The sequence below is a fragment of the Haliaeetus leucocephalus genome, unplaced genomic scaffold (genome assembly GCF_000737465.1).
Source record: "Haliaeetus leucocephalus isolate CR32 unplaced genomic scaffold, Haliaeetus_leucocephalus-4.0 Scaffold93, whole genome shotgun sequence".
Classification (NCBI taxonomy): Eukaryota; Metazoa; Chordata; class Aves; order Accipitriformes; family Accipitridae; genus Haliaeetus; species Haliaeetus leucocephalus.
In genome coordinates, this window is record NW_010972529.1 from 2,866,302 (window position 1) to 2,885,268 (window position 18,967).

Below are 18,967 nucleotides of genomic sequence, written 5' to 3' on the forward strand. Positions count from 1 at the left end.
TGTGTGTGTCTTGAGGGGGGGGGGGGGGGGGGTTGTAGGTAGTAATGCTTAGATTAAATCTTTACATGGCGTTGTGCATTCACAGAAATTGTTGACTTTGACCAAATGCCGAAAGTACGCTACGCTGACTTCTGGGTTATTGTGTGGCCTCGTGGGAGGTTAGTGACAACACAGAGCTTTTGACTTTTAGTCAGTCAGAGCAACTCAGCCCCATCATTAGTAGCAGTCATTACTTTCACGTCCTACCTTTCAAATGGCATGTGGAGAGTTGGGTGTTGGTGGACAGGATGCTGTACCCTTTCCTCTCTCAGTATGTTTAGTGTTAGAAGCCAGAAACTGCATTTGCATTGTTTTTTCTAAAAACTATTTTCTAATGTCTGGAGTGGGTCCAAAAAATTTGTGTCCCTAGTAAGGCAGGTGATTTGTCTAATCTGATGTACTGTCTTCCTCATTAGCCAGCAGAAGATGGTGTGAGAAGCCTATTCTGCGAACAGGAGACTTCAGTGTGTGATATTGAGAATGTGCCTCTCGTTTTGTCTGTCCATAAAGTTGACTCAACTATCACCCTTTTTTGGGATAGATAACAGAAAAACAAGTTATTCAGTTAATCTTCTGTGATCATACAGAGTATGTGAAGGTGCCTGTGAAATAGGCAGGGCACCACTTTCTTGATGATACTATAGTTTGCAACAATTTAAAAAACCCAAACAGTAGGTCACAGGATGGGTACAGAAATAACGATGTTTTGAAGGCCAGCGTGACTGAAAGAAAGTCAAGGATTGTTGCATCTTTGGTTTTGTTTGCTAGCATGTGGGGAGGTGGAGAAGACTTAAGGGATGGATAGAATCGTGGGGTCACTCATGTTGGAAGGGACCTCTGGAGTTCCTAAGTCCAATTTGCTGCTTGAGGCAGGGCTGTTACTGAATTCTGACTGCCTTCTCAGGGCTTTGTCTGGTGTGGTCTTGAAAACCTACAAGGACAAGAGATTCTACAACCTCTATTGGCAGCTTTTTCCCTATGCTTAATTATCCTTGTGATTCTACGCCCCCTCCTCCCCCCACCCTTATATCTGGTAGGAACCTCTCCTGTTTCAAACAATGGCTACTCTCTCTTCCTGCAGTGAAGCACTGTGAAGCACCTCGCTCTGTTGTCTTCATGATGTCTCCATAGGTATGAGCAGGCAGGTATTCTCTCCCTTGAAGCCATTTCTTCTCCAGGCTGAACAAGCCCTACTCCCTTAGTCTCTCCTCATAGGCCAAGTTCTCCAGCCACCTTGACCATCCTCTGCTGAACTCATTCCAGTTCATCAACATCTTTATTGTAGTGGGATGCCCCAAACTGGACACAGTATTCTAGACACAATCTAATGAGTGCCAGGTAAAAGGGGTTAATCACTTCCCTCAGTCTGCTGTATGTGCTTCTGTTTGTACACCCCAGGACACCACTGGCCATCTTTGCTGTCAAGACACACTGATGGCTTGTGCTCGGCTTGCTGTTGACCGCAGCTGAGCCTTTTTCACAGAGCTGCTCCCCCGTTTGCCTGTCCCCAGCCTGTGTCATTCCCAGGGCTTATTACTTCCCAGGGGTAGGACTTGGAATTTGTCCCTGTCGAAATTTAGGAGGTTCCTGCCAGCTCACTCCTCCATCCTGTCTAGGTGCCTCTGAATGGCAGCTCTGCCTGCAAGTGTGTCAACTGCCCCCCTCAGTTTGGGGTCATCTGCAGACTTCTTGGGGGTATGTTCTATCTTCTATGTGTCATTGATAGATATATTAAACAAAACAAGTGCCAAAATGAAACCCTGAGGTATTCTACTCATTAATCCCTTCCAGGTGGAGTACAGCCATGAGTCACTACCCATTGAGCTTGACAGCACAGTCAGTTTTTCACCCAACTAGTAGTCCATCCCCCCAAATCATAACATCACAACTTGGATACAAAGATGTTGCGAGAGGGAGATGATATTAAATTCCTTGTTAAAATTAAGGTAGATGGTATCTATTGCTTTGTTCTTACTTGCTGATCTTCCCATTTCATCCTAGAAGGCAAGTCAGGTTGATCAAGCATGATTTACCTTTGTTAAATCTGTTTTGGCTATTGCAAATAGTTGTCATCTCCATGTGCCCAGAAATGGCTTTCGATAGGACTTGATGGATGATTTTCTCAGAAACTGAAGTGAGGCAGACTGGCCTGTAATTCCCCAAAGCATCTTTCTTGCAACCTGGTTGCAGCTTCTGCCTTTCTCCAGACATCAGGAACCTTCTCAAAACTCTGCAATCTATCAAATCAGGTTTTGCTTTGAACCTTGTGTGGGAGGCTGGTTTATAAATTAAACAACTTGAAGCTTCTGACCATGAAGACTTTCTTTGGAGAACTAGTATATGATAGATGTAGACAAGTTTCAGGGAGTCCTCTATTGCCCTAGCACTTAGAAACATAGGTTATTAGCCATTCAGAACTGTCCTTACATGAAGAAATGACAGTGTTTATCAGTTGTCCATTTCTTATAATTAGTGTTTTATTTCTATAAAGTGGTGCTCGCTGAATGCAGAGTGTAACATTGCATTCAGTCTACCTCACTGCTTGTCTTGTAGCCTCCTTGAATTATCGTGCCCGAGTCAGCCCTTCTCTTTCTCTCAAGCTGTCCCATCCCAGCTGCCTTGTAGCTGAGCTGCCAGACCACACTCCCATCCTTCCTGCAAGATGAGTAAAGGCTTTTCTCTGTATAGCGCAAAACCACATTTTGTCAGGTAGTTGTTAATCTGGTTAGTTGTAAACTTTGCAAAGCCTGAAAGTGGGTTTTTTTTGTTGGTTTTTTTTTTTTTTTTTTAACTCGTGTTGCTGGTGTACAGCAAAGTCCACCCAGAGGCGGTAACAATTTGAGTGGAAGTTTGGTCTCGGCAAATTGAATATTCAGGGCTCAGCAGTGTTAAAGGAAGCGATTGCTTAGGTTGTTAATAATCAGTAAGGTATTTCTGCTAAGTTGATCTTCAGCTGCTGCTTATGGAGTTATTCACTCATCAGAGCCTTTGCACAAGGTGGTATTGCAGAAAAAATTACTGCCTGAACTTGATTTCATAGTGATTTCTGTTCTTTGCCAGAAGAGAGAGAGGGAGCAACGACTGAATTAAATTACTGCTTAAGTAAAAAGAATCCAAATTTTTATAAACATGCAGTAGGAAGGGCAAAAAAAAACCCCACAAAACTGAAATCTTACTGAAGTGAACATTTCCTTGTTTAAGATATGGTATATTCCTCATTGGAATCCTAGTGTTTGAAATAGCTTTTGATGGCCAAACATTAAAGAAGTCTAGCATTTTCATTCTTTCCACCTATATATTGGCTTATGGTCATTACTCCCTCTAGACATCAGTGACTAGTGAGGCCTTCTCTAATCTTGCTCTTTGTGCCAGATGCTTTACCCCAATTACTAAGAATGGCCCATGAGAAGCATCTCATCACAGAATAATGCAAAGCACAGTGGGATTACTGGTCCCAGTTGTGCTGAATTGTTTCCAAGCATCCTATCTTTGTGCTATCTTACCATTTGATTGGTGTCTTTAGCAAGTCAATAATATGAATACATAGGGTATTAATGTATAAATTAATCCAATTACTTCTTACTGAATGCTGTTTCCATTTCAGAGCCCATTTTCCAAGTACATCTTACGTAATGAAGTGCATTAAGTGTTACTTCAGCCAGAAAGGAGGCACGAAATTTTAAACTACTTAGAGATTTGCACTTGCAGACCTTGCTGCAAAACATGTCTGCTGCCTGCTGTGAGAGAGAGAGCAGAAACAATAACAATCGATGTGCAGCTTGTCCTGCATCTTGGCAGCAGCAGAATGTGATGTTAATAGCTGGAATGTTAAAATTCCTGCATTTGGTAGCACTTATGAAGCATGATCTATTTTGAAATTCAGCCATATTATAGCTTGTAAAAACCTGAAGGCAGCTGGGGGAAAAATAAGGCTCACAAAGATAGGATTCCTTAAGATATGGAATGTATCTGCTTTTGAGAAATATCATTAAGTTATATTTGGTATTTATATTTAAAAATAAGGAAGAGCATTAAAATAGGTCCTGCAGTATCAGTCATCTTTATTATCAAATCATGGTATGCAATTTTGTTAATAATGTCTGAAAAGGTTCTTAGAAATGTTTTTATTTTTTAAAGGCTGCTAGCTTTTGTTCTCTTTTGACATTTTTGGAAAACCAACTTCATTAAAATCTTACTGAGTACAGAGAAGAGTGAATGTTGCCTTGAATAAGCCTGGGAATGGTTATCAACTTTCCTACTTTAGGTAAACTATTTAACATACAGTTTGAAAACAGTTAAAACTGAACAAAGGGGATTTCTATTTGTCGTCTAACTAGTGCTCACTGGTGTTGATGGGGGGACTCCATTAATAGCCCTGAAGAGGTCCAGAACTCACAACTGAAACTAAAAAGCTTCTGTAATTAAGAAGTGCTTTTGTCTGGGGAAGGGTATGTGTTGATCCTGTATCATAAAATGAGATCACACCTCCTCAACTTTTCCTTACTGTTCTTCTTTCCATATTGTGATTGCCAAATACATACCCTGGCACACACGTCTCCAGCTCTCCTCATGAATTTAGAGCATGGGAGAGGCAGGCGGTTCCCCTGTGAGTGGCAGAAGCTGGAGGACCAGTTGATGGGAAATGTGACCAAGTGGTATTCAGTGCAGCTCTGCTGGTTTCTGTCACCTGCCATGGGAACCAAGGGCGCTTGACAAGGGTTTGCGAGCGATCTGTGCTGACTTTCCACAAGCAACTTCTCCCTTGACAGGCTTTTTTGGTATTTGTTTGGTGCTTGACTCATGCCATATTCTACTACTGAGTGTCCCACCTGGCAGTGACATGAGCAGAATTGTAAAGGAGTTCATCAGTCATGAAGAGATGGATAATTGGGAGAGGACTTAAGCACATAAGTACAAGGAATAAAGGGAATCTCAGAAAAGTCAGAAGACTACAAGGCAGGAGGCAATTAATATTTTGCGATGCACACAAAAAAAATCAAAATGTACTTTATATTAAAAAAGAACCTGAAAATTATGAATATATTTCAGCAAAATAATTCTCCCCACCTGAGGCTCTTTCTTAGGATCCCTTATTTTTTTGCATTAACAATATCTCAGCACTGGACCAATGGTTCTGGTATAAAGACTGTTTCGGCTGCATACCAAGGATATTTTTCTGTCCCGAATGAAATAGGTCCTTTCTTGAGGTGATAGGTGGTCCTTTACCAAGAACACGTGCAGCACCCGTATGTATAATGAAGCCTGGGTAGCATTCTTCTTTGCTTCCGTTGATGGTTAGTGAGTCCAGATAGTGTTGTTTCTTTGACCTCTGGTAAAGGGGTTCTTAAAAAGTGCCCCTTTGAGAAGACGACCTTTGTTTCAGCCAGTTCCTCAAATACCTTTTGATGCCCATGGTGGTATACTTTATGTTTTACCCAGTTTAATCAGTTAATGACCTCAAGGTCCTGGGACATGCTTGATGATGGCTTTTATGAGCTAAGCACTGCGAAAAGAAGTGGATGTGGAGAACAAAAGGCCTTCATACACAATGGATTTAACCACTGGGCGATGGAGAATTGCTCTGTATACAGCACTGTCACAAAATGGGGGATGGGAGCAGGGGGATCTTAAGTGGGTAAAAAAAAGCCTTCCCAAATACTTGGAGTGTTTTCTGCTGTACCATTCTGGTAATAGAAGGTCCTTTATTTTCTTGCCCTTTTGTTTCCCATTCCTTGCACTCCTACACCCACATATTGTATTTCACTCTAAGTACTTGACAGGGATGTGTACACTTCAGTGTGGAAGAAAAAGAATTCAACTGTTTTGAAGAAGAAATATTTATAAAGAAAACATTTCCGGTTTTATGGTTTTGTTTTCCATGACAACTTTTGTGGGCACGGAAGGTCAGGATACTCTAGTGTCTTATTCCTTGCACTTCCTTTCTGGACTGAGGTAGTCAGTTCTCTGAGGAGCAACATTTCTGTGTATCTTTTACTGTAGCTGCTGTAGTAAAAACCTACACAGGGACAGGATGCTTTTCAAACAGAATGGCAGCAGGCACGTAATGGCAGGCATATAACTGCATCTTCCAGACAGTACTGTGTAAACAGCCCGAGTGCACATACTTTTTTTGTGGAGTAGATGTGCTGTTATCTTTCAAGGTACCACTGTCCTCTTTCCCTCCTGATTTTTCTGCCGGCTTGGTTGTGGCTCAGGATACTTCAAATAGTTTTCATGGTCGCAGGATTCTGCTTGGCGAATCTTGACAAAATTCTGATTAAATCTTCACAAAATGGTCTCATAAAGCTTTTCATATTTCAAATCTGTTCCTTGGAGTTTATCTAGTAGTGGTTTTCTTCAGGATTTTTCCTTTCTGTGAATTTTACCAACTGTTTTCTGTAGATCAAGCAATTTACAATAAATTCTTGGGTTATTCTCTCCTCCTGTTTGAGGAACCCAGTAGTTGCCACCAGTATGCTGTATGTAGAATCAAGCAGTCCTTTCTAACTTGCCTTGGCTGCCAGCACCTTCCAGCTTTTCATTGCTCTCTCTTTCTATAATACTGTGGATGATCTGTTTTAGCTAGGCATACTGCTGTCAGTTTAGGATGGGTCCTTGAATGCCCCAAAAACCACACACCCCACCTGCTCCAAAACCCACCAGAAAACCCCCACCAAATGACCTGTGGCAAGCACCCACAGGTGGCATCTTTCACTTTATAAGCTTTTTTCAACTGTAAGCAGCTGGGCTTCAGTCCCTAATGCTTCACCAGCCCTCCCAGAGCAGCTGACCATGTCCTGTAACAGATTTATCAAACTGGACTGCTGTGATGATGGAGTGAAAAGTGGATCTGAAAAGTCTATTGGGGCTGGAGAGAAGAGAGGGGAAGGAAGCAATAAGCAATTAAGCATGGTGTGGGAGGAGGAGAAAAGATTTTTACTTGGGCAGCATCATGTAGGAGCTCTCTGACTGAGGCAGGATGGAGTCAAGCTGTCCAGAGTGACATCTCTAGACTTTATTATTCCTGCTGTTTTCTAACTCACTGTTTACAAGAAATTAGGCAGGATTATGTAATTGGAAGGGAGGGGGCTCTGTCTGCAACAAATACTCTCTTGTTTGTGCAGAAGCTTTGCAAGATGTACCCAGTGCACTGAGGAATTGGAAGGGAGAGTAACTCGCTCCTGAAATTTCTCAACTTCTTGAGCTGGACTTTGCAGCCTGCTTTTGGGCCTGTTTCTCAGTAAATCATGTTTGAGAGGGAGCATTTTGATGCAGGTGGTACAGGGCGAGAAAGTTGGCTAGCGTGAGTGGTTGGTACCTAAAGAAAGCAAGCTGAAGGGGAAACCCTTCAGATAGCCTTTTAGGGGTGACCTTTGCTGCTGGTCACACCAATAACAAGTTCTGGGATGGTGGTTTTTGACTTCTTGGGCCTTTTAGGAAGATGGGGGGAGGAGGAGGAATCCCAACATGTGACATGGGGACTCATGATGCTGGCATAATGGCCTCTAGCATAGTTCTGTTATATTGCATTAATGAGCAAGAAAGGGACAGGAGGCATCTCACTGTACTGCCAGCAAGATTTTTCCTTGAAGATGGGGAGACAAGTGGAAAAAAGGAGACTTTTAAGGAATGTTTATATGCTTTGTCTATAAAGATACCAGAATGTGTGATGATGTGTATTTGAATCTTCTTGCATGCAAACAGATGTATCCATTATAGGCATAATGCATCAAATCTGAATGATACTTGCATTCTGTCTGGAAAGTAAGACAATTTTATCAGAAAATGCAGTCAGGCAAAAAAGTAGCAAAGTGAGCAGAAATTCCATTTATGTCTATGATCAAAGAGCTACAGAGGAAGGAGGAAGAAGGTTTGAGAATAACCCTTTTTTATGTATGGTACCTTATGAAAATGAAGACATAATAAACGCCATGAATTACTTACAGGTATATTTCTTGGTATATAGTTCATTATTTTCATCCAGACAAATGTGCTTTGATGGCTTTGATGGCTTCTACTTAAAGGATTTTAGGCCTTCCCACTCCAGAATTTTGTGTGAGGTATTTGAACTTTCCAAGACTCGCAGAATATATCAAGACTGGAGATCCTTGTTATGGGGCATGTGTGCATATTTAGATGTCAATGAGTTTATTACAGTGGGTTTTCTTTTACCTTGATCTTGTGTCCCAAGTATGGTCATATGTTGTGTGCCATCACAGTGTTTGTGAAAAGTACCTTAATTGTCGTGATTTCTCAAAATTGTTGTAAGAGTATCAAGGCACTAAGGTGTAGTACAGCTAGAATTACCGGTCAGTTTTTAATCTAATAGAAAAGCTTTGCTCATCCCAAATTGTTGCCTTTTGTAGCCTAGTAAATGGATAAATGTTGTGAATAGTGAAGGTGGTTTACTTGAGGGTTGTTAAATCAGGGTGTATTTGTTGCTATGTATGCTAAATAACAGAACAATAAACCACTTTTTAGTGGGTGTATTCTCTTTACCTTTTCAAGTTTGGTTGAAAGCAGGAATACAGAAGCATTCAAGGATTTCTTTGAAGCAGAAAAATACTAAAGCAATAGGCACTTGCTTTGATGCCATGAAAATGTCTGTTGGGAGAGCCACTGGCCTTAGTTTTAGATGCTTAAAACATAGTGGATGGCTTTGCTCAAAAAATAATAAAAAACCCCAGCTATAGTTATGGGAAATTACTTCTTGGAACTTTATGAGGATGAAATGGTCAATACAGAGATGTGTTAATGGGGTCAGTGTTGGTTTTGGCCAAGCCTCTGGAAGACAGAAGAGCTGCAGCTGTTCCCACCTCACACTCCAGAGGTGGCTGCGCATATCGTGCTGTTACTTCTGCTTCTGCCCTTCAAATTCGGGTCTGCATTGCTGTCCATCTGCTGTGCCGTGAGACTCTTACTGAAATTCATGCCATAGGTTACAGATAACATGGTGTAGTGGGGACAGTTTTCTCACAGAGCTGTTTTTGGGGGCAGTTTTACAGGCAGGAGTTAAGCCTGTTACAGATGGTCCAAGCTGCTGGGACACAGACATCATGTTTTATCAGCACCACCTTGCCTTGCTATTGGCTGGGTTTTAGGGAGATGCCGCTCATTTTGGCATTTGGGATGGGGTTGAGGGAGGTGATTTCGATCTTTTGAGGCTAGCGGGGTTTTGGTGGTGCAGCACCAGGCTCTCCACCTCCCCACTGGTGTCCCTGCATGCAAGCTCCTCTGCAGCCTGCCCTTCGCTAGCAACTGCCGGGGCAGGGGGTGAGTTGTTCGGCGGTGTTTGATGCTGCTCTCAATGCCTGTACGTTACTGGGGGACGAGATACAGTAGGGTGATATTTGATACCCGACTGGGTACTGGTATTAATATTGGTAGTCCTTCATAGGTAACGGTGTAGGTAGAAATTATCTTTTACGTGGGCTTTTACATAGTTCCTAAATACTGCTGCTTTTTAACTTCCATTTAAAATTAAATTTGAAATTGGAGAAATCTACAAATCCCTCATTTAGTGTAGACTGTTAAAATACTGTAAACTAGACTGAAGATCTTTAACAGTCTGGCTTAACATGTTTTGTGCCCAAGTTCAGAGGAAAGCCATGCCGTGAGCCAGGGCAGGCATCCATCCCCAGGGGCTGGGCACGGCAGCAAACCCTCCTTCAGGTTTTCACAGGCACAGCCTCTCCCTTTTCATCTGTAGATACCAAGTCTAAAATAGTGAAGTACACTATGACTGGTTCACTCTTTTGCTAGATAATGGTGCTTGCTGGGTCATTTTCTTGAAAAATGAAATGCATTTTTGAAGTATCTAGGTGCTTTGCATCTTCTCTGCTTTTCTGGACTTTTGAAGAAAAGAAAAAGTATTTTCAATAGTGTTGTTTCTTTGCACTTGAGGCCTGTGTGTTTGGCCTGCAATCTGATGCAGATTGTGGCTAACTTTAATTAACAACGTTATAAATAAGAGCATGGCGCATAAACACTTATATAAACGCTTATATAAACAGCTTAATAAAAGCACCTAAAGTTATATGGCTGCTTAAGTAAATGTAATAATGTATGTATAACATAATACATAATAAATAAATGTGCCTGAGTAGGCATAAGAGCTAGCAGAGGTGTTGAGGGGAGCTGAGCTGTTGCACCTGGGGAGCAGGGCAGAGCAAAGCCCCATGGCAGCAGGATGGGGAAAGATGCAGGGTTGATCTGCTCCTTGCTGCACTATGCGGAGCTTGTGATGGCTCAGGATAATCTGTGCGAAGTCACAGGGAAAAGACACATTTCTCTGAATGTTCTCAAATATGTACAGTGCAAGCACTTGAGCTTGTAAATTCATTTTAGCAAGGCCCTTGTTCTCATGAGTAACATGGAAAATGAAGCCTTGAGTCCTAGAGCCTCAGCATGTGTGCTGCCTCCTCATGCAAAATTTAGCACAGGCTTTGTTTGAACGTACTCCTCTGAACATAGTTTGAACATGCTTATTTTTTGGTTAGGATCCTAACCATCTGCTAGCAGGTGTTTGGTTTTGTCATGGATTTTGTTTTATTACCTTTATCATTTTATCTTTGCTCTCTTTCTGTGCAATGTCAGATGGATCCTCACATCCTATCTGGTTTATGCAGCGGATGGAAAAATCTGCTGATCAGGACCATGTCTCACACAGGGTATAGTATTTTTATTTTGAATTACTGTGCCCTGATACCATACCTGCCATTAAACAGATGGGGCAATCATCTTCTTACAAGCGTGCCCACTTGCTGAGCCTTTTTTTTCCTAGAGAAGACTTAAAAGAGTGTGTGAACAGTTGCCTGCACTATAATCCTAATTCTTTTATTAGAGGTTGATTCTTAATGCTCTTCTTAGTCTTTACTGTGTTGAAAAATGATATCTCTGAACCAGAACTTCTGGTCTTAGAGCATAAAAAAATCTGTTGTAGTTCCAAGAGCATTTTGCAGAGAATAGGGCATGCTTGACCGAAGTAAAATTATTTAATAGTAAAATGTGGCATTATAACCGCTGGCAAAACTGTCTGAAAAATGCGAACCACTTCCCCATTTTGATACATCAGGATGGGGCAATATGAAGAAGTGTGCTACAAACATAATGGAGAATTGGGCATCAGGAAAGGAATTGCTGACACTAAGGAAAAAAAATTGTAAAGATTTGTAAAATGAAATTAAGCTGTGACTTACTATGTTGACACAATCCGTGTTTCAGTAATGTGCAGTTAAAAGACATAGGTTTGAGTTGGCAACAAGCAACTTACTTTTCAAAAGGGCAAGCAGCAGATTGTCAGCCTCCAGCTAAATGAATGGTAGGCACAGGGTGGTGTTTTTTTAACGTGGTAACATGATCTCTACCCGGAATTCCCCTTCAGGGCTGTTTTCTCCAGATGCGTCAGAAACCCACAGGCCGGAGGTATCTGGTTTTGTTCAGCCTTTCCCTGCAAGAGTGGGTAAGCAGCTACTGGAAAACGAAGTAGCTGTTACACTTGCATGTTGGATCACTTGAGGGAGTTTAGTGATTTATGAGCTCACCAAAAGACAAATTGTGCCATTGTGGCTTATTATGAGAGTACCTCAGCAAAGCACAGATGTACAGCTGTAATCAAAATACAAGAGACACTGAAGAAGGCAGAAGAGTACAGGAAAAAGCGATAAATACGAGCCTGACAGAGGTGGTGCTGGTGGTGGTAATAATACCAGCCCTTCGTGATGTGGATTTGGTACAAAATTTGCAAGCCCTTCTGTCCTGTGGCGTGGTCGTGGTTCAGCCATGGCTTACTGGCAGCCAGGTGGGCAGTGGAGGAGCAGGGGTAGGGTGCTGGTAAGGACAAGGGGACGGCACGGGGCTAGGGAGGCTTTTAAGGCAGTGCTGCTACCTGGAAAACACTCATCCAACTTGAGCCTCGCAGGCAGGGTGTTGGGGACAGCCTGGTGCAGTGCAAGTCGGTATGTTGCTGTATTGGAAAAACGTAAGATTGGAGTTCAGTTGTGTGTTGCGATCCCAGCACCTGACAGTGGAAATTATAACCAGTGCTGGGCTGGGATGCTCCATCAGTCAGAAAAATGTACTAATGCGCAGCTACCTCAGTCGTGGCTTGTACTGGCAAACAGAAAAAGTATTACAGTTTTTCCTTATGTTTAGAGCCATGCACATTGGCCCCCTCTCTTAGGAGGCACAGGATTGCTCTCTCTTCACAAGTGCTTGTTTCCCCTGCATAGTCTTTGGGTTACTTGTTCAAAAAAGCAAAGAATCTCCAAAGTCTTATGATTCAGTAGCATTGAAAGTTAAACATGTACTGAAGTGATAGAGGTAGAAGCTTGTGTGCAAGTCAAAAGTGTTTGAAGTGCTTCTTTCTGATGATTTGTGTTTCTGTTACACTAGCCCAGGCTAAATAAATGTTGCAGTTGTCAAGTGAATTCAGTTTAGTTCATAAAACTGCCACTTGAACATTAATTTATTTAAAACAACAACCACAAAAATAGAACAAAAGTTCAAAGTTTTGCATTTAAACTTCAGTAATAATTATAATGAAATGAATGAAAAAAGTTTCCAGGGCGTGAGCTCTGTGTGTAAATAATGGGCAGAATTAAATTTTATTCCTAATAAAAAACTGAATTGAAGGCAATAGGAATCACATGCAAAGCTGTAAGTGATTGCTGTTGCCCAGATTTTCACAACCCTAAATAATTTATTATAGTTCTATATAATGAAGGAACATTACATTAAACAACCACCCTTCTCCCCAGCTCCTCCTTTCCTTCTGAAAATCAGAGGGGAGCTTGTTCCAATGGATTGTTTATTTCTGTGAAGTTCAGCAATTAGTTGCAAAATGGAGCCTCATTTGAAATGAGAATTTGGGTTACCATGAGGATGCTGTTACCTTATTTTCAAGGAATCTGATTTTATAAAGCAGATTTTGTGTATAAAAGTCAATGCTAATACCATACTTCCAATTATATCCAAATGTCTAGTATTTCTTTAGTTAGTTGATATAATCAGACATGCAAAAAATTATTACTTTTTAAAAAATTTTAATTGCATACTCATACATACTGTTAATGACACTGCAGCCCAGGCTGCATTGCCTGCATCTTTGGACAGAGAGCTTTCCATCTTACATTTGGTAACTGTAATTTGGTGGTACGTCCGTATTCATTACTTTTGCTGAAACAATGTAGGCTTATTTTTTTCAGCAATGAGGTATACTATTAATTGCCTTCTAGCTTTGTGGACACAATATTCTGATGATATTACAGGGTGTTCAGGTGAATGGATTAGCTTCATGCAGAGGTTATCACATGTGTTTGTATGTGGACTCACGTGCCTGTGCGTGTCAGAAGTCAGATAGATGACACAAGCTCTCACACACACTTGTGTCCATAGCTTCTGAAATCAGATTTAGTTTGACAGAGTAAAATGCACTCCAGGATTTTTTTTTTGCTCAGGTACCTGACTAAATTGAAGCATTAGTAATTACCAATTACTTATGTCACTTTGGGTATGTGGCAGGATGGTCCCCAGAAAGACAAGTACAGCTAAAAACAAGGTGCAAATTTATTAAAATTTCAGTGCAAGATTTGGGTGTGATACCGCTGGGAGCAGAGACTTTGTTAACAGAAGCTGCAGATTTTGTATTTTCGGTTACCAGAAAGTGTTTTAACTCTACTTTTGCAAGTTTATTTTGGGCACCTCTAGAAGGCATTTCTGTTAATGATTTGCAGGCATTAGAGTATGTCACTGAAGGATAAAGGTAACAAAATCCTTTTTTTCCTAGTGAACTGACTGGCTTTTAAAGGCTTCAGATCAAAAGCACTGAAATATAGCAAGGAATTTAATGTGAAATACACATCTTGGTGATTAGCAAAGTTGTATACATCTATTTGCTGAACTCTGCTTTCTCCCAGTATATTGGGTGTTGATTATTTTTAAAACTGACTTTTTAATTGTAAGCCTCAAGGACCACTTCATCAGCTCCCTGAGACGACCCTCTATGGAACAGTAAACTTGTAGTCATCTCATTTTGATTAATTAGCCTCTTATTACATCCACGCAGCCATTGGGACACCTTGGTTCATTCACTGTAGTTTTTTGGAGGTTACGGACAAATGTGCTTCAGGGAGCTGATAATTTATGCCAGCTGAGTCATGTGCTTTCACAATCCAGTGTCTGTTCAGTATATCAACTTCTTGAAAGTAGTCTGTAATTTTTCCTTTAAAAAAAAAATCTTTGAGGGGTTTTGGGGTTATTCAATTGCAATGCCAGAATTGTACAGAATTACAGTGATTTTAGTCTAATAAATCATGTTACTTATCAGCTGAGTTTCTTCTTATTCATCAGTTACTGAAGCTGAGACCATTGTTTATTTCATTAGCATGTACATTTTTGTTTTGCTGCTGAAGACAGCACAATCTCTTTGGTCAATTATGTCCTTGGTAAAGAGCCTTTTTTCCCCACTTCAATCTGACCAGATATTCAGGTGATCCATGGATCATCTTGTTCCCTGGCTGATGAGCTCCACTTGCTCATCAGCCTTCTGGGCTAACCTGAATTTTTCTGACTGATGAAATGAGGTTGCAATAAAGAGACTGCATCAACAAAAATAACTAAGTGGACTGTAGTTGCTGTAATTCAGTAGCAATACTCCTGAATTGTTTGAAACAATGTGTTGGTGTCAGATTTGTTTTGTGTGGAAAACCTAATTCAAAACACTTCTAACCCTCTCCCTACTGCTACTCAGATGCAAAATGTGATTGTCCCTCCCTGACCCTGCACTCCCTTTTCAGGAGCTGGATCCACCAACTCCTAACTTCATGTAGCACCACACATGTCTTTGATAGGTCCTGCAAGTTTTACACTAGGTATGTGGAAGTTAGCATATTACTAAAATTTTCATAATCTAATACATCTCTGAGATCAAAGACAGGAGCTACTTTCAAATGGAAAGTTTGAAGAAGATGATAATGAAAGCACCATTTAGAAACTGTTCCATTCTCTGCAAACAGACCATGCTACTCATTCACGAAAGCTGCCCTGTGCCTAGCTAAAGGTTTAACAGGATGAGATACTGGAAGCAAAATTAACTCTGTTTTGTTTTGTTTGCTTTCAGTGGGCGAGTTTGTGAGTGATGCCCTTCTGGTACCAGACAAGTGCAAGTTCCTTCACCAGGAAAGGATGGATGTGTGTGAAACTCACCTGCACTGGCATACTGTTGCTAAAGAGGTATATTCATCTGTCTTAAAATTTCCTGCCTTCCTTCTTTAGAACCGTATCACTCTTCTGAGGGTGAGTTTAAATATAGCAGTGACATGGAAAACAAAAAGCAGTACTTATGAACGTTTGAGTTAATGGCTTTTTGTTCTGCTTTGTAAGGTACGAAATGGAAGCCACTCTGCTGAGGACTTCAGAGTCCACTACTGGATACTTAATGTTGACCTTTGAACATTGACCCTGTTTCATAGCACTGTTTTTGTTTTTTTTTTTTCTCACATCCACTCACAGACCCACCATGTTTTCTGCCTCCTCCTGCTTCCTGTGTTAGTGCTGCTCTGGAACTAAACATTGATCACTAATGCCTAGGCTTTGCCTTTATCATCGTCCTCAGTATGGATATTGGCATGCTAGCCGCTTCACAGAGATCAAACAGGCCTCAAAGAATGCAGTGTGTGAACTTCAGCATAAAAGGGTAGGAGAGCTGATAAGACATAGGACTAGCCAAAGACATTTTGCAGTCAAATACAGAGTTTTTACAATTTACCAGTGCTTTACTGAAAACAGAAATAAACCTAATGTTGTAATTGCTAATGCATTTTAGATGTTTATGTCCTTATGTAGAGAGGTTGTAGGGATAAAAACTGAGATGAGCTTCAAGAAGATTTCTGGCTGATATTTTGTTTGGAACCTCATAGTTTGTATGTTATCCCACCTTCTGGAGATCAAAATTGAAATGTGCTCAGCAGCTTTTCAAATTTTCAGTTCGTGCTTGAATCATACTGTTGCCCATCAAATGAAGTGTTTAAGGCACCAATCTTCATGGAGGCAAATTCTAGTCCATTTTAAGCATTTGCAAACTTGGAGTGGCGTAGCCTAGAACAACATCATCACTGTGCACCATTGAACTATTTTCCTTTTTTCACCTGTCCTACATCACTATATCTTTAAGGTATAACTATGCACAGCTGACTGTTTTCCAAACAAGGCTAGAAGGTACTGTACTGGTAGAGGTGTCAGACCAGATGCAGCATGTTTCCAGTATAACAGGTATTTTAAATGTTAATCTATCTTGCAATGAACTCTTTAATAGCATTAATACTTCAGGATCAGGATTAATAGATGAAATTATTGTTCTGCCTTAAAGTTTCCTGTTTATGAGGCAGAGCCTGTGAGGATTTTAGGCAAGAGGATATGGAGTCATCACGTATATGGGAGGAGGCAAGTCTTTCTGTACTGGGAAAGTCTAAAGGGCAGGGGAAGGGAGAGCTTGTTGCTTACAGTGGTCATGTGGACACAGGTAGGGAGCTATCTACAGTGCAGGCAGTGAATGCACGTGTGACCACTCTAAATCATCTTTCAAAAATCAGGGAACATGCAATTCACCAGCTTCAACCTCCTAAGGCAGCATGCATCCCCTTATATTTTCTTGAGGTCCGTAACATTTTTTTCCAGCTTTCTTCATGACAATATTGTTGCTGTTTTCTTTCTATTTTCTGTAGTCCTGTAGTGAGAAGAGTATGAACCTGCATGCCTATGGCATGTTGCTGCCCTGTGGAATCGACAAGTTTTGTGGTGTGGAGTTTGTTTGTTGCCCGTTAGCGGAGGAAGGCGACAATCTTGATTCGGCTGATGCTGAAGATGATGATTCAGATGTCTGGTGGGGAGGTGCAGATGCAGACTATGCAGATGGAAGGTAAGAGTGACTTTCTACCCTTTAACTTGTTGTTATCATATTACTAAAGATACCCAAACTCTGTATAAAAAACCTTAGTGTGGAAGAGTCACTGCTCCTTATAAATGAACTTGCAGCTATAATGGTTGAAAACATCAGTGTTCTACTCATTTATTTTTAACTTGCTACAGAAAAGCTTATTGTTAATATAGTTATTGTGCTTTTGATGCCTTCATCTTTTCTTCACTGAGAAGTATTGCCATATTTATTACAAAAATGCTTAAATACATACTTTTTGACAGCTAAATGATAAATACTGTGCTCTTAAGATGCTTCATGTGCAGTCTGGGGTACTGTAGCAGATACTCAGCTAACATAACTGTTGGAGGTTTTGAAAAGTCTTCATTTGTAGTAGGCATTAGCTGTGTACCATTATTACTGTAAGAATATTTTTCTGCTGACAATTACTTTCTAAATGTGATCTAAAAGAAAATCTGTTTTAATATCTAGCCTTTGATAGGTTCATTACTACGCTGCTGTTAAGTTGGAGTATGGAGGATTCCTTTGAAAGACAGCAGTGGATGGGAAAATACCATGCTTGTCTTTACCCTTTAACATCCACTGTGCATGTAGGCTAGTTTTGAGCCAAATATGGGTTATGACTGTGTTGTAACTGAGTAGTCCGGTGCTGTCAAAGCCTTTTCATATCACTCTCCTGAGCATGTTAGACAGCAGAGTGAGAACAGAGTACAATGTTATGTCCTTGCAACTGAATTCAAACAGCTCTCTAAGATAGCTTTCTTCATAACTAAGATCTACATTCAAATTCTGTTTCTGCTCCCTAGATTTCTATCACTTCATACTGTGCTAATACAGTGTTTCTATTTCTTAGGTGATGATACTGCATCTTTTATGAATAATATACAAAATCCAAAACTCAGGGCAGGTTACACGTGGTTTCAAGCAGAACCCTGAAAATAAATGGTGACTGAATGAAGTGAATAATGAGGAAAGTTAATAGTTCTGAATTGTGTTAAGTTTGGGGTTTTTAATAATCCAGATGGAAACAAGTTCAGGAACAGAGTAGAGATGAAGGACAGAGATTGAATTGCCGTAATTTGGTGCAAAGAGATGGCATTAAGACAATGAAAAATTAGAAATCATGTCATGGTGAGCATCTAAGTCTTTCCTGACAAAGCTTTAGTCAATGTTGCAAGGAAGAGTTCGTTGTGAGTAATGGAATAAGTTTATTTAAAATAAATATTTCCCCATTGTAATTTCCAGTTTTCTCTCATAAATGGGACTGAATGGTCAGGGCTGTTTGATGCGAGAAACTTGCATCAAGCAACATTTCATCTTCCACCTTGACACCTTCAGGCTTTTTTCTGACTTGTACTTCCAACTGCTGTCAAAGCGTCACAATTTATAACCCTTTCAGTGGGATTTGTAAACCAGCCTTTGGACTGTTGCTGTGTCACTTCTGTATGTTTCATTTAGATTTTGATTGGAATATGTTCTCTTAGAATAAGAAATGAGTGCAGACCTTGTTGTAATTGAGACAAATTTGCTTTTTTTATCATACATATATATACACACACGATAGATACCTAGATCTATCTTATATACCTATTACCTGTCTTATCGATATATATTTATTACATATCCCTATATATAAAATACATAGATATAAAACTTTTCCTTCATATATCTAATCAAAGATTCCTAAATATTTTAAATAAAAGAGCTCACAGGGGTGTATATAGAGTAGTTTTGTTTGTAAGATATCCCTTTTATTTCTGTCTTTTTCATGTTTGTCACTGAACATTTAATTTACTATTCTAGTCCGTTTTGTTCCTCATAAAGCAGTTTAATATCTGAAGAGATGAGTTCAAGAATAACTTCATAAATTTTGTATCCTTTAAGAATAGGAGTTGTAATTGCATTTCAATCCATTTCTGAAGTTCCAAGCAAATACTGATTTCCGCCCCCCCCCCCCCCCCCCACCCCCCCCCGCCCCGCGGGCGCCCCACCTGC

The 18,967-nt window shown here is 40.5% G+C and overlaps 1 protein-coding gene across 3 annotated transcripts in view; it reads left to right on the plus strand.

Moving 5' to 3' along the window:
- Window positions 1–18,967, plus strand: part of APP (amyloid beta (A4) precursor protein) — a 232,634-nt gene that overhangs the window by 95,709 nt on the left and 117,958 nt on the right. For all 3 annotated transcript variants that reach the window (XM_010585305.1, XM_010585306.1, XM_010585307.1), the window contains exons 4-5: window positions 15,158–15,270; window positions 16,761–16,954. In XM_010585305.1, the coding sequence (XP_010583607.1) occupies window positions 15,158–15,270; window positions 16,761–16,954 (307 nt within the window). The remainder of the gene's footprint in view (window positions 1–15,157; window positions 15,271–16,760; window positions 16,955–18,967) is intronic.